Source organism: Manis javanica, chromosome 8, assembly GCF_040802235.1.
Source record: "Manis javanica isolate MJ-LG chromosome 8, MJ_LKY, whole genome shotgun sequence".
NCBI lineage: Eukaryota > Metazoa > Chordata > Mammalia > Pholidota > Manidae > Manis > Manis javanica.
The window spans coordinates 26,883,256-26,905,537 of record NC_133163.1 but is presented as its reverse complement, the minus strand read 5'-3'; the positions used below and the strand labels follow the sequence as shown (position 1 = coordinate 26,905,537).

At 37.9% G+C, this 22,282-nt stretch overlaps 1 protein-coding gene across 3 annotated transcripts in view; it reads left to right on the top strand.

Annotated features, from left to right (window-relative positions):
• The first annotated feature begins 325 nt into the window (after positions 1 to 325).
• The window catches only part of YLPM1 (YLP motif containing 1), a 64,952-nt gene continuing 42,995 nt past the window's right edge, over positions 326 to 22,282 (top strand). For all 3 annotated transcript variants that reach the window (XR_005053879.2, XM_017651737.3, XM_017651736.3), the window contains exons 1-4: positions 326 to 1,366; positions 12,234 to 12,470; positions 13,229 to 13,405; positions 14,074 to 15,059. Coding sequence is in view for 2 of the 3 variants with exons in the window: in XM_017651737.3 (XP_017507226.2) it covers positions 497 to 1,366; positions 12,234 to 12,470; positions 13,229 to 13,405; positions 14,074 to 15,059 (2,270 nt within the window). In the remaining variant the exon portion in view is untranslated. The remainder of the gene's footprint in view (positions 1,367 to 12,233; positions 12,471 to 13,228; positions 13,406 to 14,073; positions 15,060 to 22,282) is intronic.

Below are 22,282 nucleotides of genomic sequence, written 5' to 3'. Positions count from 1 at the left end.
ATACATTTTTCATTAGAGTTATTCCACTTGTTTCATGGATTTTGGTTGTTGTTGCGATTGTTGCTGTTGTGAATGGAATCTTTTTCCCCTTTTTTTTTCATTCAAAAATGAACCCGTGCAGCAGTAGGATCTCTACCACTCCTTTCCGCTGTGAGACTCTATGGTTCCCTGTTCCATGAGAACTTTCTACTCATACTTGCATTATCCGGACCTGAGGAAAGATGGCAACCGGGAGTCGTCAAGCAAAGGGCCACTCTATCTCGCCTTTGTTCTCCTCTCTGTGGCTACTGCGCAGGCGTAGTCATCCCAGTACGGTCCCCGCCTTCCCGGTCGTGGGCCCAGCTCGGTAGCGCCGGCGCATTGGCGTGCTCCGTTTACACGCTCCGGGGCCTATAGGCGCCGAGAGTTCCGGCTTTCGCCGTCGCCACCGCGGCTCCTGGAGGTCGGTTGCGACGAGTAACGGCGCCGGGACGAGCCCTGCGCCTTCTTCTCCGATATGTACCCTAATTGGGGCCGGTATGGCGGGAGCAGCCACTATCCGCCACCACCGGTCCCACCGCCGCCGCCGGTGGCGCTTCCTGAGGCCTCGCCGGGGCCCGGGTACTCGAGCTCGACGACTCCGACGGCTCCCTCCTCCTCAGGCTTCATGAGCTTTCGCGAGCAGCACCTGGCGCAGCTCCAACAGCTGCAGCAGATGCATCAGAAGCAAATGCAGTGCGTGCTCCAGCCCCATCATCTTCCTCCGCCCCCCCTGCCGCCCCCGCCGGTGATGCCGGGGGGCGGCTACGGCGAATGGCAGCCCCCGCCGCCACCAATGCCCCCGCCACCCGGGCCGACCCTCAGCTATCAGAAGCAGCAGCAGTACAAACACCAGATGCTCCATCACCAACGAGACGGGCCTCCTGGTTTGGTCCCCATGGAGCTGGATTCCCCCCCTGAATCTCCCCCTGTACCCCCGGGGTCCTATATGCACCCGTCTCAATCTTACATGCCCCCACCTCAGCCGCCACCCTCGTATTACCCCCCGACCTCGTCTCAGCCGTACCTTCCTCCTGCTCAGCCCTCCCCTTCCCAGTCCCCACCTTCCCAGTCCTATCTGGCGCCCACCTCTTATTCTTCCTCTTCCTCGTCCTCGCAATCCTATTTGAGCCATTCCCAGTCCTACTTGCCCCCTTCTCAGGCATCTCCTTCCCGCCCCTCCCAGGGCCATTCTAAATCCCAACTACTAGCTCCACCACCACCGTCTGTCCCTTCTGGGAATAAGACAACTGTCCAGCAAGAACCTTTGGAGAGTGGAGCCAAGAGCAAGAGCGCTGAACAGCAGCAAGCTGCCCCTGAGCCAGATCCCTCTACAATGACTCCACAGGTAAGAGCATCTGCCTGAGCCACATCTTTCACCTAGAGGGCTCTAAGTAAGCAGGCCTCCGGGCTTTAACCATTGCTTAGCCTAATTCCAGCACACAATGACTAGCTTATTTACACTCCAAAGGATTGCCTAAGAGTCAGAAGTCTAACATCCCAACTTTTTAATTATGCTAAATGTGGATTATTAAAGAACAGTAGTAGAAGGTGTTTCTAAACACTACATAATAGTGGAGTGGCTCAAGAGTTACTTCTCATGTATATTCTTTGGTTTCCTTTGATGAGCCTCCCAGATTTTGTTGCTGTTGCAAATGGCTTTGTTTTAAAATTGTTTTTTAAACTAAAATTTACATTTGAGAACCAGCATAAAAAAGAAGCTTCTCAAACGGCTGACACTTGAAATGCATATAAGCCTAATGACCAATTAATTAGCTTTTTATAAACATTATTTAGAGTCCACTGATAGCTGTCAGCTTCCTGAATTAAAATGTCAGCAAAGTGAAGGATGGAAATCCTGGTCTTAATCAGAAGCATCCTAATTATGTTTATATATATACAATACATGGGGGAGTCTGTACACATTTAACCCTTTTGGGAATTTGGGTCATCTAAGGGATTGACCCAGTATCCTCTCCTCACATCATTTACAGATAGTTTTAAGATGTGACCAATCATGCTGCATTGCATTATTGTTACCATTCACTCCAGAGTAACAGCACTGGAATTTGGCCAGGGTAAAAAAAAGTTTGTGATATCTCTTCCTTCACAAGAGAGCCATTTATCTAAACTTCTGCTTCTCACAGAATGGTCAGAGATTGATAGTGTAGCAGTAGTAAGTGATTACCTCCATTAAGAAAGATAGAACTAAGGTGGAATAAATAATTTTTTATAGCTTCTTAAAATAGACACTTTTAACAATTACTAATCGACCTTAGATTCACTAACAAAAAAATAATCTTTTAATCTACAAGTTCAGATTTACATACAAAAGATTTCCAAAATGTAGGGATGTTGTACTCTAATTTCATAGTAGTTTGGCATTCGAAATTAGGAACAGAAACAAGTTGTTTTAAGTAAGCAAAGTGATGTACTTGGCCCTTCGTCAGGAGAAAACACTTGAGATGCTGGAGTAAAGTAGTAGAATAAGTGATTCTGTTGGTTTACACCTAATTAGTACCATCCCACCAGGTTATTTTCTCATATTCTTCTATTATAGACACAGAATTTATGTCCTCTTCCCCATCCTATGCTGAAATTCCCAGTGCTTTTGTTGTCAAACACTCTCAGAATTAGTCCAAGCCAAAATACAACATTTATGTCCTCATCTCTCCTAGACTGTTTTTCTGGCCTTTTATAAAGACAAATGAGTTGTTTTTTGAGGGAAAGAGGAGGAAACAGACTGGTCCTTAATATAAACACTTAAAAATGAACACTGCTTTTGCTTCTCTGCCTTTGTACTCTTGTTCATAGTGAACTTTTTTTAGTGCTTAGAATATTCATTGCCTCCAATTCTTCCGTGAAAGCAGGAAAGAAAAGTATTGGAAGATGAGGTTTGAGAGGTATAAATGGGCCAGGTCAAGAACGGCCTTATAAGCCTGTTTGGGCATTCTTAGAATTCATATCCCAACATCTCAACCCTTTCTCCCCACTTACAGTTGTATTGTTTTCAAGGCACATCTCAAATATCTGGTCTCTGTGAAGCCATGCCTGTGCTCACTCGTCTGGTTTGGTTCTGTCCAATTGTAAATTCCTTGCAGACAGGGACTATCTCACTCATTTTTTTAAATCCCCTGTAGTACCTGGGACAGTGCCTTGCAAATTGTAAACTCTCCAGGAAGATTTGTTGAATAAGATACAAGAGTTGTCACATTCTAAGTTTAGGATACTTTGGTTTATTAGATGATGAATATTTTCTTCATGCCTACGTCAATCTCTAACAATGAACCCTTCTGTGTATTTATTATTCTTTGATTCTTATTTATTTTTGGAATGTCATTAAAAATGTTTATGGTGAAAGATTTTAAACATACACAAAAGTAGAGAAAATGGTATGATTCCCCCTATGTAACCATCATTCAGATTCAACAGCTATCAAGATTTTGCCATGTTTACTTCACCTATGCCTTTATTATTATTGCTGTTGAAATATTTTAAAGTTAATCTGGCTCTCATGTCATTTCATCCTCACATTCTTAATTAGACATCTTTAAAAAAAAGAAATAGACCTTTTCTTAGGTAAATATAACACCTAACAAAATTAACAACAGTTCCTTTGTATCATCTAATTCCTGCTCCATTCAAAATTTCTGCATTGTCTCATCATACCAATAGAATTAAAAATAATTCCTTGACAGCATCCATGTTAAAATTCCCCAGTGGACTTAATTATGTTTTTGGTTTCTTCAAATCAGGACCCGACAGAGACATTATTGAGAACAACAATCCTTTGTTGTGGGGGGCATTGTCCTGTGCATCATAGGACATTTACCAGCATCTCTGGCTTCTACCTACTAGGTGCTACTAGCAGCCCCCAGTTGTAACACCCAGAAATGTTTCTAGAAATTGTCCCTTGGGGGCTAAATCATTCTCATTTGTGAACTCCTGATCTAGTTCAGTCTCTCCTGTTCTTTTTTTACCCCATGCCAGTAAAACCTGTGTCATTTGTCCAATGGAATGTCTAGTTACATCTCCTTTCTCATGGGGTCATTTGACTTGTTCCACATCCTCCGTGTGTTTTGTAAACTAGAAGTTAAGTCTGAAAACTTAGATTTAAGCATACCTTTCTTTTGGCAAGTGTACTTCCTAACCTCGGTGGTGGTGTGTACTTCTTTCGCATGCCGACAGAAGACATGCAATGCCTCGTTGTCCTATTATTGGTGCCAACATTAACATTGATCAGGGATAACAGTCTGGTTCCTCTACTCTGAAGCCTCCCATTAGTCTCGCATCTGAGGTTTCATCTAGTGTCATCCATTGATAGTCTTTGCCTGAGTGAGTGAATTCTTCATTAGACGTTGTAGCATGGTAATTTTTTTTCTATTTCTTCTACATTTACCACATGGAATTCTGTGAAGAAAACCATTTACTCATGAACTAGGGTTGTGTTACTGTAAATACAGTTAGTATAGGAAAGACAGGGTAAATGTTGGATATTCCTCCATTTAATTTCCAATTTTCAGACTAAATATTGGTGATTTAATGCAGTATGTCTGTCTCTCTCTTTTTTTTAAAAAATATCTTTAATGTACAATTACTTAAACAACATTATGGTTACTAGTCTCCCCCTATTATCAAGTCCCCCCTACATACCCCATTACAGTCACTGTCCATCAGTGTAGTAAGATGCTATAGAATCATTACTTATCTTCTCTGTTTATACTGCCAACCCCCTACATTATGTGTGCTAATCATAAAGTCCTGTTTTCCCGCTTATCCCTCCCTTCCCACCCATCCTCCCCAATCCCTTTACCTTTGGTAACTGTTAGTCCATTTTTGGGTTCTGTGAGTCTGCTGCTGTTTTGTTCCTTCTGTTTTTTCTTTGCTGTTATACTCCACGGATGAGTGAAATCATTTGATACTTGTCTTTCTCTGCCTGGCTTATTTCACTGAGCATAATACTCTCTAGCTCCATCCATGTTGTTGTAAATGGTAGGATTTGTTTTCTTCTTATGGCTGAATAATATTCCATTGTGTCATTGTGTATATGTACCACATCTTCTTTATCCATTCATCTACTGATGGACACTTAGGTTGCTTCCATTTCTTGGCTATTGTAAATAGTGCTGTGATAAACATAAGAGTGCATCTGTCTTTTTCAAACTGGGCTCCTGCATTCTTAGGGTAAATTCCTAAGAGTGGAATTCCTGGGTCAAATGATATTTCTGTTTAGTTTTTTGAGGAACCTCCATATTGCTTTCCACAGTGGTTGAACTAGTTTACATTCCCACCAGCAGCGTAGGATGGTTCCCCTTTCTCCACATCCTCACCAGCATTTGTTGTTGTTTGTCTTTGGATGTTGGCCATCTTAACTGGTGTGAGGTAATACCTCATTGTGGTTTTAATTTGCATTTCCCTGATGATTAGTGATGTGGAGCATCTTTTCATGTGTCTGTTGGCCATCTGAATTTCTTCTTTGGAGAAGTGTCTGTTCAGATCCTGTGCCCATTTGTTTATTGGATTATTTGCTTCTTTTTGTTTGTTGAGGTGTGTGAGCTCTTTATATATTTTGGATGTCAACCCTTTATTGGATCTGTCATTTATGAATATATTCTCCCATACTGTAGGATATCTTTTTGTTCTACTGATGGTATCCTTTGCTGTACAGAAGCTTTTTAGTTTGATATAGTCCCACTTGTTCATTTTTGCTTTTGTTTCCCTTGCCCATGGAGATATGTTCATGAAGAAGTTGCTCATGTTTATGTCCAAGAGATTTTTGCCTATATTTTTTTCTAAGAGTTTTATGGTTTCATGAGTTACATTCAGGTCTTTGATCCATTTTGAGTTTACTTTTGTGTACGGGGTTAGACAACAATCCAGTTTCATTCTCTTAAATGTAGCTGTCCAGTTTTGCCAACACCAGCTGTTGAAGAGACTGTCATTTCCCCATTATATATCCATGGCTATTTTATAATAAATTAATTGACCATATATGCTTGGGTTTATATCTGGACTCTCTATTGTGTTCCACTGGTCTATGGGTCTGTTCTTATGCCAGTACCAAATTGTCTTGATTACTGTGGCTTTGTAGTAGAGCTTGAAGTCAGGGAGCATAATTCCCCCTGCTTTATTCTTCCTTCTCAGGATTGCTTTGGCTATTCGGGGTCTTTTGTGGTTCCATATGAATTTTAGAACTATTTGGTCTAGTTCATTGAAGAATGCTGTAGGTATTTTGATAGGGATTGCATTGAATCTGTATATTGCTTTAGGCAGTATGGCCATTTTGACAATATTAATTCTTCCTAGCCAAGAGCATGGGATAAATTTCCATTTATTAGTGTCCTCTTTAATTTCTTTTAAGAGTGTCCCGTAGTTTTCAGGATATAGATCTTTCACTTCCTTGGTTATGTTTATTCTTAGGTAGTATGTTATTCTTTTTGATGTAATTGTTAATGGAATTGTTTTCCTGATTTCTCTTTCTGTTAGTTCATCATTAATGTATAGGAATGCAACAGATTTCTGTGTATTTTGTATCCCAGAACTTTGCTGAATTCAGATATTAGATCTAGTAGTTTTGGAGTGGATTCTTTAGGGTTTTTTATGTACAATATCATGTCATCTGCAAACAGAGACAGTTTGACTTCTTCTTTGCCAATCTGGATGCCTTTTATTTCTTTGTGTTGTCTAATTGCTGTGGCTAGGGCCTCCAGTAATATGTTGAATAAAAGTAGGGAGAGTGGGCATCCTTGTCTTGTTCCCAATCTTAAAGGAAAAGCTTTCAGCTTCTCACTGTTAAGTATGATGTTGGCTGTGGGTTTGTCATATATGGCCTTTATTATGTTGAGGTACTTGCCTTCTATACCCATTGTTGTAAGTTTTTATCATGAATGGATGTTGAATTTTGTCAAATGCTTTTTCAGCATCAATGGAGATGATCATGTGGTTTTTGTCCTTCTTTTTGTTGATGTGGTAGATGATGTTGATGGATTTTTGAATGTTGTACCATCCTTGCATCCCTGAGATCACTATGTCTCTTTTGAAGAATTTACTTTCTATATGTTTAATGGACTGGCATGGTAAAGTGCATACTAGCCTTTCTACCATGAATTATGATTTTATTTATCCTTTTCTTCTCAAAACGTATTTGAGGAAAAGCTGTTGACTTTGATTAGAGTTTTTAGTCTTTTATTTAATATTCAATTATGTATTCGATAGCAACTATGTGCCAAATTCTGTGCTTAGTTGAGTACTGAGTATGAAATAGGGGACAAGATAGACATGGTACCTGCCCTCACTGACTTGTTCTGATGGGGGGAAATGATATTTAATAAGTAAGTAAGAGAAGTACAGGGTGCTATGGGATTATAAAATGTAAAATATCACTAGACTGTTTCATAAGGAATGGGAAAAGATGAGTATTTTGTTTAGCTCACCATTGTATTCACAGTGCCTTGCTCAGTGTCTAGCACAAAGTATTTGAAGAATGAATATTTTTTAAATGATTGGATATAGCTGGGAGCTCTAACCAACTGAAGAGGCCTCCCTTTGTAGGTAGTGTTTTAAATGAAGTCTGAAGAATGGGTAGGAATTAACCAGATAGAGTTCAAATAGTTAAGTTCAGTAAGGCTTACTAGAAACTTAGGGTGAGAATAGTAGACACAAACCAGATCAGGGAGGGCCTGTGAGGAGTTTATCCTAAGGGCAGTAGGAAGTCAATGAAGAATTTTATATAGGCAAATATGACAGATTAGCATTTTTGAAAGCTCACTGTGCTTACAGTGTGGAAAGTGGAATGGAAAGAACCAAGAGTGATTTAGAGAGAAGAGTTAATTGACTAATCCAGGCAAGAGATAATAGTGGCATGCAGTTGGATGGTGATAGTGGAGATGGAGAGAAGATGGAAATACTGGAGATGGAAAGACTGGCGAAATATTTAAGTGCTAGAATCCAGTTGGAGATTGAGCAGTAGTGGAGAGGGAGGTGTCAGGGATGATTCCTGGGTTACTGGGATAGAGTCCCATTTTTGAATAAAATGGGAAAATCTTGAGGAGGAAGAACAGGTCTGAGGATGAAGAGAAAGTAATGAGTTACATTTTAGACATACTGAGTTTGAGGTCCTTGAGACCTAAGATTCCAAATGGAAATGTCCAGTTGGAAGTTAGATAATAGGTCTGGAGTCTAGAAGTGAGATCTGGGAGACGTGATTGGTTTGTGAGTCATCAGCATAAAAATGGTATTTGAAGGCACAGAAATAGATGAAGTCTCCCAAGGAATGTGTGTAGAACAGGAATAGAGTTTAAAGGGTGTTGAGCCTAGCCCTGCAGAATTGCAGTATCTAAGGGAACCAAATGGGCAGATAGAAAATCAGGACAGTGCAGTGCCACAGAAGTGAAGGGAAGACTGTTTCTAGGAGGGAGTGGTCAGCTGTGTCATGTATTGCTGAGAGGTCAAGCAAGATAAAGACTGTGAGCTATCTTTTGCATTTACTGACATGTAGATTATTGTTGACCTTGGCAGGAGCAGTTTCATAGTGACTGAAGCCATATTGCATTGATTTGAGGAGTGATGGAAGGTGAGGAAATGGGGATGGTGAGTATAGACAACTCTTTCAAGAAGTTTGACTGAAGGAGAGAGAGAGAATGAGGGCAGGAGCTGGAGGAAGAGGTGAAGTAAAGGAGGTTTTTTTATTTTTAAATGGGACTAAGTTTATCTGGTGACCTTAATTCCTGAAGTAGAATGTGAACCTCAAAAATATTGAAGGTAAATATATTTTAAATAAATTTAAAATATGGAAATCCAATTCATTATTTTACTAGGTTCCCCACTGCCACCACCTTGCTTTAGAACATTATAAGACATAGAACATTTAGTATTACAGGCATTCATAATAATCGACCTGGATAGAAAAGGCAGTCTTCCAGAAATAATCTTTTAAATATCACTCACACACACTCTCTCTCTGCCTCTCTCACCCTCTCTCTCTCCCTCTCCCTCTCTCCTCCTTTATACTTCCCTAATTGAAAATCATTTAGAACCTAGTTCGTTACTATACTGGTAGCAAGTGATCTGTAAGGGCTTGCTGAATAAACTAGCATCTTTTCTTGTAATGATATTTGTGACAAATAGTTCTTACATCCTTCCTCTTTAATTCCCTTCATTCAGTCTCTTGAATGTGACATTTGCCATGATTTTCCTCAACCTGTGCACTAATATCCCATGAGATGGAGTTGTCTGATAAGATGGGGCATTCTGAAGAACTGGCTGCTAGTTCAGCTTCATTAGCAAGTCCAGGCAGGTTTTTTCCTTTCTAAAATAGAGATAAATCACTCTTTTCTTGGGGTCACTGAGGACATTTCTGAATGATGTCATTATTCACTTGTAGAGCTTTAAAAATGTGCCGAAGCCTAGTCCTAGGATTGAATTAGATCTGGTTTCTGTTTGTTGGGTTCATATTAAATAGAAAATTGACCTACAGTTCATACTGTCAGTAAATCAACAAGTATTTTGAGTTCCTAGCAAGGTTCTTAACATTAGACTAGGTCTAAGACAAAGATGGGAGGCATGAGAATAAGGTGAATACAAATTGGTAAAGCATCTAGACTTGTATAGTCTTAATATCTGTAGCCATTGGCTTCTAGTTTATGCAAATAGTTTGCATCTTTGTATCTTTTAGTGATGCTTTTAAAGCAACTTGAAAAAAAGGAAACTTTTTAACTTCTGCCTGAGATTGAGTTTATTAATTTTTTTAAGCTGAAAGGTATACCTGTTGCTATTTTCAGTATTTCCTTAAAATAATGGAACAAAGTTGAAAATATTTTAATATTACATTATTGTTGACTATCATGGGCAGTGTGCTGGTGTTTTTTTATTTTGAATAGTAAAAATAATTATATCCTGGGAGCTGATGGTTATGTACATGATAATTAAAAGACAAAAAAATGCCAATCATGACCCAAACTGCAAGATGTAATTAGTGAGATGGAATTTATTCTTCTCAATGGTTTGGAGCAGGTTTTCAGGTCATAGAAATGAGTGGCCTAAGAGGGAAGTCTTCAGCTGATCAATAAGCATTTATTGATATTCTACTGTGTGCTCCAGCACTATACTGAAGTACCAGATAGGACATAAAAAAAGCATGTGACATCTTTCTCCCAAGAAAATTACATTCTTCAAGTGAAAGAACAGATAATAAAATATTATGTTAAATGAGAAAAGTTATTATATGTATTTTATGCATTTGTTTGCATATGTAAAATTGGAGAGAATGCAAAATATTAATATAGGAAATCCTAGTTATTCAAAGATAATGAATCCCAATAAGTGAAATAAGTCTTTCAACACAGGGACCAAAAGTTTATTGTAAATACTAAAAAAAAAAATTTGATTTGGGACACAATCTTGAAAAACGAATCTCAAAATCATAAAGAAATAGCTGAGTCTTAGAATAAACAAAGAATAAATAAGATGTAGATTGGGTTTCTGTACCGTAATTTTTGTGACAAAATTATGGCAGCATTATATATAATCTTTTCTTTGTTTTTGGATATATCAAAAAATATTTTAGGGATTCAGCAATTTTCTCAGGGGTTATTTTTTGGCCTTTGATATATCATTCTCTTTCGTAATTCCTAATATAAAAATTCCTTTAGTTGTTAATTGGTCAGAGTTCTGTTAGATCCTCAGCTATCAGTAATGAGTTCTGAAATTCTCCAATGTCACTTTCATAAAATCCTGCATCCTTGTAATTGTGGCAGAAATATATACTGTTGTTGTTCATTATAGAAATACATAGGGCAGTTCATTAGTGAATAATTTAGTGTTATGACAACTTTTTTTTCCTTTATGCAACCTTCAAAGCATGGGAAATTATATAATCAATACTGGGATACTGAAGATCCTGTAGTTATTTCTGAGTGGTGATACTTTTTATTAATTTTAAATAATTAGTTATTGCTTATTTGCAGAGTTTATTTTCTGTATTTGAGGTAGTTGTGTTCTAGAAAGTCACCAGGAGTGCTGAGATAGTAAATACTGAACCATTGCTCCTAGGGGAAATACAAGGTTAGATTCCTGTGAGCCTTTGGTCACATTTTCATCAATCAATCAATACATAACCTTGTTTTTTATATGTTCCTATTTAAAAATACATTATTTAATATACATTGTTGATTCATTAACATTGAACTTACAGCCATCAGCACTGTAATACATGCCTGAATGAAGTTTATCTAATACACACTCAAAAAAGCACATGAAGCCCTTTTGCACTTAGGAACACTAGACAGCACTTTAACATGATGCTTGAGGGCCATTTTAAAGAGCAGAATCACCATCAAAAAACACAGAAATGTGAAAAACGTTGTCCTAAAAAGACCATGAAAAGGACACTTATTTACAGTATGAGAGCTAAACAAAAAGGCAGAGTGTGGGGAACGTACAAGTCAGGTGACTCAGATTTTTCACTACCTTGTTCATGTCCATGATGATCACCAGAGCTCCCCAAATACTTATTTTGGAATGAGAAATAAATTTTAGCAAGTAGGCAAATTCGCAAATACAGAATCTTCAAATAATGAGGATCAACTGTATTTCCTGATTTTTTTTCCACGTAACACTTATTATTATTGTAATTTTTTTGAAGTGAAAGCATAAAACAAGCTTCCAGAGAATTAAATTACAGTATAATTTGGAAGTCAAAGCTGAAACTTTAAAAAATAGGTAGAAAGCATTTTAAAGACAGTATATTGTCATTTATGAGTACATATCTGGGTATGGCCAGACTGGTGACACAGCAGTGTTTAAAAGAGGGAAGAGCACTGGAGGAGAGAGAAGGCAGAGAGAAGACGTAGGACTATTTGCTTACGTTCATTAATTACAAGACCCTTGCAGATAAATCTGAGCCAACTAAAGGCAGGTTAAAAACAAGTAGCTGTGAATACTGATTTACTCTGAGCACGTATCAAAAAAGACTGTTCTTACCTCCAGAAGCATGTGTTTTAAGAGAGTAGAGAAGTATGTTGAATTAATATGTATGGTTTAACTTAAATGTGTAAATTTGGGGGAGGAATTGAAAGATTTGTTTACTTATTTGCCTTTCTCAGTCCAGCTTTGCCTTTTGTTACATATGGACCAAACAAACGTAGTTCTCTGTCAACACCACGTTGCAGATATATAGGACTGTCAGTTAAACTTCTTAAAAATGGCTTCTGTTGTAGGAACAGCAGCAATACTGGTATCGGCAGCACCTGCTTAGTTTGCAGCAGAGGACAAAAGTACATTTGCCCGGACACAAGAAAGTTCCTGTTGTAGAAAAGGATACACCTGAGCCTGTAAAAGAAGAAGTCACAGTACCTGCCACCAGTCAAGTACCAGAATCCCCTCCATCTGAGGAACCTCCATTACCACCTCCTAATGAGGAGGTACCACCTCCTCTCCCACCTGAGGAACCCCAGGTAACCAAAAAATTAATTACTCGGTGTTTATTAAATTGTTCAGCTATTTTTCCTGATTTATTTATATATACTTTTGTCATAAATTGATGTGTATTTTCATGTTTTTTTTTCAAGTACATGTACAATTCCATTTGTGGAATAATGAGCTGCCTGCCTTCTCTGGTTTAGAAAAGGCATTTTTTTCATCGTTTAAGTGAGAGTGAAGAATTACACACTCTTCTGAATTGAGTGTCTCTAAGCACGAAGGGGATGCTGGGAATTTTCATTTTGGTGGCTCAGGGCTTCAGCTTTTAATGTCAGACTGTCCAGGTTATAGTCTGGGTACATGGAAGTTCTCACATTGGTCCAAAGGTCGTTGTTCTCCCAAGAGCCTAATGTGGAAACACTATTGAACTGTAATGATTACACTGTAGTCTGTTGGTGAAAAGTGACTGGTGAAAAGAGATTGCTCATTGGGTGAAAAGAACAGTAACTGTAGATTGACTTTGTTGGGGAAATGGTTTTCCTATTTAGGAACAGTGAGGTGGTTATTCCAGTGAAGTCTGTGGATTTATAAACCCCTTTGTACTGTATCCATGATCACAGTAAAGATAGAGTGAGGTATTTCACCTGAAGGCAGAAGAGTATTTCTGTCAGAGTCATGGGAATCCTGGACTTTGTAATACAGGACAGCCTAATACTTTGTAAAATATTTAGACTTCTTGTTAAATTGGTTGTTTTATGACTACTTAAAAGCATACCCTGTATTTGATGCTCAGTCCGAGGACCCGGAGGAGGATGCGCGGCTGAAGCAGCTGCAGGCGGCGGCGGCACACTGGCAGCAGCACCGGCAGCAGCGCGTAGGCGTCCAGTACCAGGGGATCATGCAGAAGCACGGCCAGCTGCAGCGCCTCCTGCAGCGGTACCAGCAGGTGGTGCAGCCACCGCCTGTGCAGGCGAGTGCCCCACGGACCTTGTCACCAGGAGGATCACGTGAAGAAGGAAGGCTGCCCAGGGGTGACGCATAGTTGTCTGTCGCGTTACCTGGGAAGTGTGACGCTGACAGCTCTCTTGAGGGCCGGGGGGCGGGCAGGTATGGTGGCAACTCCGGATCCTGTCAACCCAGGCAAATGTTACAGTGCTGTTGCTAAGGGATTGGAGAACGAGGGGTTCTTACTGTGTAGCTGGAAGTTAACCCGAGTTTCACCTGCAAACCACTACAGTAACAACCAGAAAGATCAAAGCAGCCACCACAAAACCTGAACAAATATACCATAAAAGAGGAAGTGACTTACATATTGTTTGTCTTTTATCTTTGAGGTATAAACCTTTTGTGTATATGTCTATAATAATCATTTTTCAAGTTTCTAAAATTATCCATAGAATATTAAAAACTTGAAAAGTACTTATTCCTGAGATAGGTTATTTGCTTTAATATTTGCATTTTCCAACTCTGTGATAACTTATATAAATAAATCAAAGAAAGAAAGCTTTAACAAACTTATCCTTAGTGTCTTTAGTGTTTTCCTAAGGCTTCAAATGCCCTTGATTCATTAATATATGAACTTATGATTGATTCTCTTAGACGAATACCTTGAAGTAATTTTTGTCCCTTCCTTTGTAGACCATGTCTGTAGATGTGCAGCTGCGGCATTACGAAATGCAGCACCAGCAGTTTCAGCATCTCTACCAAGAGTGGGAGCGAGAGTTTCAGCTATGGGAGGAACAGCTCCACTCCTATCCTCATAAAGATCAGCTTCAGGAGTATGAAAAGCAATGGAAGACATGGCAGGGACATATGAAGGCGACTCAGACCTATCTCCAGGAAAAAGTCAATTCATTTCAGAACATGAAGAACCAGTATATGGGGAACATGTCAATGCCACCTCCTTTTGTTCCATATTCTCAGATGCCTCCACCTCTACCAACAATGCCCCCCCCGGTCCTGCCTCCATCCTTGCCACCACCAGTGATGCCCCCGGCCCTACCTGCAACAGTGCCACCGCCTGGCATGCCCCCACCTGTGATGCCACCCGCTCTGCCAACTTCTGTGCCCCCACCAGTGATGCCTCCATCTCTCTCTTCAACAGGGCCACCACCAGTTCTTCCCCCACCTTCCCTCTCTTCTGCAGGGCCACCACCAGTCCTTCCCCCACCCTCCCTCTCTTCAACAGCACCTCCACCTGTCCTGCCCCTCCCACCATTGTCTTCAGCCACACCTCCTCCAGGAATACCTCCCCCTGGGGTTCCACAAGGGATGCCTCCACAGTTAGCAGCAGCCCCAGTTCCACCAGCCTCTGTTTCTCAGAGCTCACAAGTTCCAGAAAAACCTAGACCAGCACTGCTTCCTACTCCTGTGTCTTTTGGTTCAGCCCCTCCCTCCGTTTACCATCCTCCAGTGCCGTCAGCTCTTGGCCCATCAGAACAAGTGAATTCTAAAGCTCCTCGGAGCAAGTCTGCCCTGCCATATGGTTCGTTCTCATCTGAGCAAGGACTTGGGGAGTCTTCAGCTGCTTCATGTCAGCCAGTCACGGACCTGCCAGTGAGGTCAGGTGGACTACTTCCAGATCCTCCTAGAAGCAGTTACTTGGAAGGTCCAAGAGGCCCAAGGTAGGTCTGCCTTTTGTTTGGTTGGTTTGATTTGGTTTGGCTTTTTTATTGATCTAGGCTGAGTAGGCCCTAATAGTATTAAAAACTTAATTTAACAACTTTTATATTCTCTTTGTGCTTTTATGTACATTGCTGGTTTATAATTAATAATGTATTATTCACTCTTTAGACATGACATAATGAAATCTAGAAATGGTAACTTGGCCCCATTTCTTTGATATCATTGCTTTTATTCTATATGTAGAGATTATAGTCCAGGATGAAAGTTATATTTTAGAGTAATGCTTATCAATTTCTTACTGTCTTTTCAGCTTCAGAAGTAATAATTATTCTATTTGTCTTTTCTGCTTTTCATTTATTTTACAAATAACTGAATTAGTAACTTCCTTCTTTTTGTTAGGTAATATGCTAGCTATTTGGAAGATAAAGATGAATAACAAGTACCTGCTAGTGAAATAAGGCAATTAAGTTTAGTGTAAGGGTAAATAGGACTTTTATTTTATTCATTTGTTCAGGAAATATTAAGTTCCTGTTCTGTGCTTATAGCAGTGAATATAATAAAACAGAAAGTTTCTGCCCCATGGATTCTTTTCCTCAATTTGGGAGATGTTTTTCTTTGGTCTGAACCACAGTTTATTTAGAAAAAGCACACAAAAAAATATACTTGCAGTTTCTAAGTTTTTTTCTCTTTACCTTTTAAAAGCATTAACTCATTCTTCCAAGCTTGTAAAAATAATATATTTTCTCCCCAAGTTGACTTAAATGATAATTTTCCTATAGAAAAGCATTTTCAATCAGGTTTTTTTCGAACTGGAAATTGTAATAGAAATACATACTTGTTATGCAAAATTCAGACCGTACAGAAGAGTACTGAAAAAAGTAGGTCGCCTAACTCTGCCACATAGAGATAATTTATAATATATATATCGTAAAAATGAGATCATACTTAGTATATTGTCTTTTAACTTGCTTTTTCCACTTGTCAGTACGTTGGTTAGTTTTCCACCGATGTCAGTGGTTCTATATAATTTTTAATTCAGACTTAATTTCAAGATTTGAAAGCAAAGTACATCTTTTATTGTTCCCCAAGTTTGTAATTCTGAAAACAACATGGCACAAAACTCCATCCAAAATCAAAGCTGATTAGAGGCAATTAACATGAACTCCTCTGGGTACCAGACGCTTTGCCCAAGGCTTTATGTACATTATCTCATGGAGTCTTCTCAACAGGCTGTGAAGTAGGCAGGTTCATACCCTACATATACCCTTTACAAACTGGGGCTAAAAGGATTGGATAAATTGCTCAGGATTGTGTAACTGGGACAGTAGAGCCTGAGTCTACACCCAGTGGGTGCTCAGTCCAGAAGATTCCCAGAGCAAACTCCCCAGAGTGTTAAATGCTGTGTTTATTGCCATGGTTCAGTGATACTTGTACTGTCAGTGATTGAAAATACATTCTTCTGTCTTGATTTATTTGGCATGTGTATCTTTTATTTGAATTCCTGCTTGTCTTCTGGATTGAATGTTGCCTTTTAGATCTGGTGACTAATTTGCTATCAGAAAAGTACATTCCTAACACCTCATGAAGCATAGATTTCCTCCTTCCTTTTTTTTTTTGTTTTTTTTTCTGTCATTTACCTACCTACCAAATCTTGACTTCATAAATTTAGGACCAGTTTTAAGTTTTTTCTTGGCTCAAGGTTTCAGTGCTAGGAGGATCCGAGCAATTATTTATTGCAATTCACATTTTTTTGCACTTCAGTTTGTCATCCTGGATCTTGCACATATTACCTTATTTATTCCTCTCAGTGACCTCATGAAGCAAATAAGGGAAGCTGAGATTTAGAAAGATTATAGATTACCTCAGGTGACATAGCTAGTAAGTGGTTGAGATGGGATTAGAATCCAAGGCCTTCTTATCTACTTTTAAGTCTATTGTACTTCCTATGGCAAGCAGTTGATGGCCTCTGCTTGAACATTGAACATGAAAAGGAAAACTGTCACTTAAGATATTAACAGTTTTCTAGAAGGTTCGTTTCTTACGTTAAACCTAAATGTGTTGCTGTAACTTCTACTTGATTCTGCCTCTTGGTGCAGCACATAATGAATGATCTTATACCTCTTTTGCAGTTTGTCCCTGCAGTTATTTAAACACTACCCTCTCGTCTCCCTGGCCCTCCCTTACCTACTCTGCTCTGCCATCACATAAGCTCAGGTTTCTTCCTTTCTTTTCACACTGATGTTGGTTCTAGCTGCCTCCTGCTTTATTGTATTGCTCACTATCCTTTGAAGGGCCTTGGTTTGTCAATCTCCTTCAGAATGACACTTAAGATGCATAGGACCACAGACCTATTACCAAGTTCATTATAAATGTACTTACATAGCTGAACAAACTGCTTTTGTGGTGGTGGTGATTAGCATACTCACCGTTTTGACTCATGTTGAGCTTGATTTCAGTTTGGCTTCCCAGGTCTTTTCTGCATTAGTTGTTATTAAGCCAAGTCTCTCATCTTGAACTTATACAATTGTTTTTGTTTTGTTTTGCTCTTTTCTTCTTCTACTACCTAATTTTTACATTTCATCTAGTTAAATTTGGGCCAAAATTCTAGTCTGCTGAAATCTTGTTGGATGTTGATTATATCATTCTGAGGTATGAGATATCCCTCCCCAGCTTTTTCACCTGCATCTTTAATAAGGATGCTTTTTTCTGTCCTGGAATTGGATCCTGCTCACATTATCCACCTTGTTTTAAAAACCTTTCCCCAATCTAGTTTATGTCATTGTCATTTCTATTAACCTTGTATGTCTTTTGCTCACTTAACCCATAAGAAGTGTAGTTCATGACTGTTACTCCAGGCATATTTCTTTTTTCTCCCATGTAACTAAATAAAAAACATTAATAGAAAGCTGGTTAGTGAGTGAGAGAGACTGAGGTAATCCACGCTATTAAGGAACTTGTAAATTTCCTTTATTGGTTGAATTCATAGTTTGCTATGAATGAATAACTGATATGGTAAGACCATTCTTATTTGTTAAACAAAGATGGGTATGAAGACAAGAATTGCAAACTAATTTACCAGGAATATGCTATAAAATAAAGTATTGTAAATTACTTGGAGTTTCTGCAAAATCCAGATTTAGGCTGCTTGCTAAAAACTGAAGGTTTCCAAAAAGTCAAGTGATATAACTGCATCATGTGTAAATAGTATACCACATTGTTGGACATCTAGGGCAGCTGTTTTGAAACTATGTATTTGTGTTTGTGTCTCCCTTTGATCCATCAAGTCTTCTAGAAGGCTATTACTATTCCAATGAACTATCAGTCAGTGTTGGTTTCCTAGAACCTTATATTTTTCATTAATAAAACTTGTTTATTAAAAGGTAACATACAGGTGTGCACAATCATTAATGTACAGCTTAGTGAATTTTCGTAAAGTAGACACACCATGTTATTGCTACTCAGAACAAAACATAGAGATTACTAGTGTCTGAGAAATCCCTCTTATGTCCCTTCCCATTTTCCCTCAGCCCAAAGAAAGCCACTATACCAATCTTTTATGCCATAGATTAGTTTTGCCTGTTTTTGAACTTTATAAAAATGGAATCATACCATATATACCCTTTTGAGTCTGGCATCTTTCACTTAACATATATTATTGTGAGATTTGTCCCATGTTGTGTGTGTGGCTGTAGTTTGTTCATTCTCATTCCTGTGCAACATTTTATTGTATGAAATACCACAGTCTGGTTATCCATTCTGATATTGATGGTCATTTAAGTTTTTTGGTTATTATGAAATAAACTGCTTGTGTCTTGATGCTCTCTGTGTCCCTTCAGATGCATATGTGTGTGTGTATTTAATTTTGTTTGGATGCATACCAAGGATTGGAATTGCTTGATCATAGGGTATGTATATGTTCTGTTTTGATAGGTATTATGTTTTCCAAAGTGGTTGTGTCAGTTCACATTCTCACCAGGTGTTCCTTGTTCAGTTTTTTTGTGTCCTCAACACTTGTTATTGTTAAACTTTTAAATTTTAGCAATCTTGGTGGATGTCTAGTGGTTTTAATTTATAGTTCCCTAGTGATGAATGCGTTTGACTTCATTTCCACTTGATTATTGTTCAGTTGGATTTCCTGTTTTGTGAAATGTTTATTAAGTCTTTTGCCTATTTTTCTATTGGGTTATGGTTTTTCTTACTGATTTGTAGTTCTTTGTGTGTATCAGTTATAGATATAACTTTATAAATATCATTCTTTGCCATTATATGTCCCAATTGCCTTGACTATTTCTCACTTTGCAGCTCTTTTTCCTTTCTTATTCTTCAGTGTTCCTGAAAAGTAAGTTTCATCATTTTCCAGTGGACCCTTTTTAGTTTTTAAATTTTAAAATAATTTATTAGAAATTTCAATAAAAGTTTTGAGAGAGGAAACTGTGTCAAATAAAGTTGGGCATGCAAACATCATAAAAGATGAAATAATTCTCATATTCTTTTTGCAATGCAGGATGGTCCAGCTTCTTGCCATAAAATATTATGTGAAGTCCTTCCTGTGTAATAATTAAGTGGATGACATTTCCTTTCTGTCCTCATCTTAACTTTATGAATATTTATCTAGGATGTTGTCATCTGAGGACTTAGAGTCTGAGATTTCATTTACGTGGTCAGTTTCGTATCTTTATTAGAGCCTAGAGTGCTGCTATCTCAGCATTTATTTTTTGATATTGACACAACTTTCTCTGTCACTTTTCTTTGTCATCACAGTCAGGAAATGAAAATTTCTGAATTCTCAGTTGTGCTAAGTGAAGCCTAAAAGCGGGCAGCAATATTTTGGGTAATGCAAGGGGTGTGACAGCTTATTTCAGTTTTGCTTCATCCTTCTAGGTTTTTCCATCATTCTTTTGTTTTCATATTTTAATCTTCTTAAGCATAGTTGGGGATAATTGATAAGTAGTGATGAGTAATACTTCTAGGATAAAGAAATTGTAAGATGTTTTAAGATATAAGGGAAAAATCACTTACTATCCCATAATGTGTCTTATATTTATGAAAGAATCCAGTGGACCTATGTGGTAGTTGCAAGATAATATAAGGTTTTTTCTTTTTTTTCTATGTGTTCTTGAGAAGGCCTGTAAGAAAAGAAGTCATGAAATGTCAATCCTTACAAATAGAACTGTTTAAAAAAAAAAAAGACTCAAAAACTATAGTTAGATCTAGTGAACCCAGGAGAACCACAAGGGTTAATGATGCCTTTTGATTTATAGGAATTCTTGATTTAATTTAGTAGTCCAATTAAGTGGTATTTTTCTTTATAGTTAATACTTTTTTGTGTCCTGTTTAAGAAATTTCTGTTTACTCCAAGGCCATAAATAACAATTACCCTATTAACCTATTTTATCTTCCATCTTTTATTGTTTTACCTTTTATTTTTAAATCAACTATCCATATAGAATTGATTTTTTTGTTAATATATGCTGTGAGGTAGGGGTCAAGTTTATGATTTTCCATATGGTTATCCAATTGACCCCTCTGCTATTTATTGAAGTCATCCTTTCATTACTACTTTGTGGTTTTTCCTGTATCATAAGCCAAGTGACTATATATGTGGATTTGTTTCTGGGTTCTCTCCCTTTGGTTTATTTGTCTGTCCCTATCCTGTGTCATGTTTTACTCACTGTAGTTTCATAGTAAATTTTGATATATCTTAGTGTAAGTCCTCCAATTCTGTTTCTAGATCAGAGGTTGGCCAACTTTCTGTGATGGACCAGATGGTAAATATTTTTAAAGTTTTGAGGGTGTTTGGTCTCTTTCAACTGTTTTCTTCCTTTTCCTTTCTTTTTAACCTTTAAAAATATGGAAAATCACTCTTAACTGGATTTTGCCTGTGAGCCATAGTTTGCTGGCCCCTAATCTAGATTGTCTTGACCAATCTTGGTCCTTTTCTGTTTCCCATACAACTCATAGAATCAGCTTGTCAATTTTAAAAAGCCTGATCGAATTTTGATGAGCATTGATTTAATCTATTGACCATTTTGAGAAATTGACCTCTATAGTATCAAGGCTTCCTTATTGGTCACATCTTACTTTCCTATTGGTTTAGGATTGGTAATGTGGGCCTCTTCCATTCTATAGCTGTCTTACTAGGATTAGGAAGGGACTGTGAACACTAGTTTTACTTTATGCTTCCTTTTGTCATGGTTGTTCCTGTTTATAGTGATTACTTCTCTTTGGGAATTTTGATTTTAGGATCTCCATTATACATATTAGAAAATGGGCATTATTTCATATGAAAACTAAAAGGTCAGGAATTTGATTCCAGAATTTAATATCTTGTAATTTCCATGGCCTGCTGATTTGAGCATTTTTATGTAGATATTGTGATAATCAAACATTACCTTTTTAAGGGTACTTCTCATGCCTTTTTAATTTTAATACTGAATTTGGAGTATATTTTTTATATTGAATTCTGAAATATTTATACCAAGCTCTAATGGTTTCATACCTAGTTTTAGGGGGTTTATTTTTTAGAGGTTTATAAATACTTAACTGTACAAAGTTTTCTAAATAGTTAAACACCAAATATTGTTTACTTTTGTTATCATCCAACCGGTGTGCAATGCATGCATTTTATTTATGATTATATTTAGTGAATTTATACTGTTTGTACTTTACTTCAAATACATTTATTATATGTTTAAAGAACATAGTATTTCATTGTATTGATGTAAAGATGACTTATTTTGTACATATTTTTAATATGAGTCTCTCTTAATATACTTATTTCAAAGTCCTAAAAACTCTTTACTTTTATATCTCAAAAAGGTTTTGATAGTCTAACATTTCATAACATCCTTGAACTTTGAAAATATGAAAGTGAAGTATTGATAATTGCCATTTATATGTAGTATTGAAAGTATATTTCAGTTGGTTTGAAGTTTTCTGACCCCTAAAATAAGAATAATGTGATGACTCTAGCTGTTGATCAGCAATTTAATCTGAAAGCAAACACCCTATCTTTTCATGGAAACCTCACATTGTATGTGCAGGCCTGAGGCTTGCAGTAATGAATTCATTACCTTTTACAACCTTTTTGCTATGTTCTATTTTTCCTTTTTATCTGCACACCTAGTGCCTCCTGCTTCATTTATCCTTTCCTCGGGCCTTTACACATGTTCCTCTCTGTCTGAAATCCTTTTCCTGTCATTTTTTGCTTTTCAAATTTCTA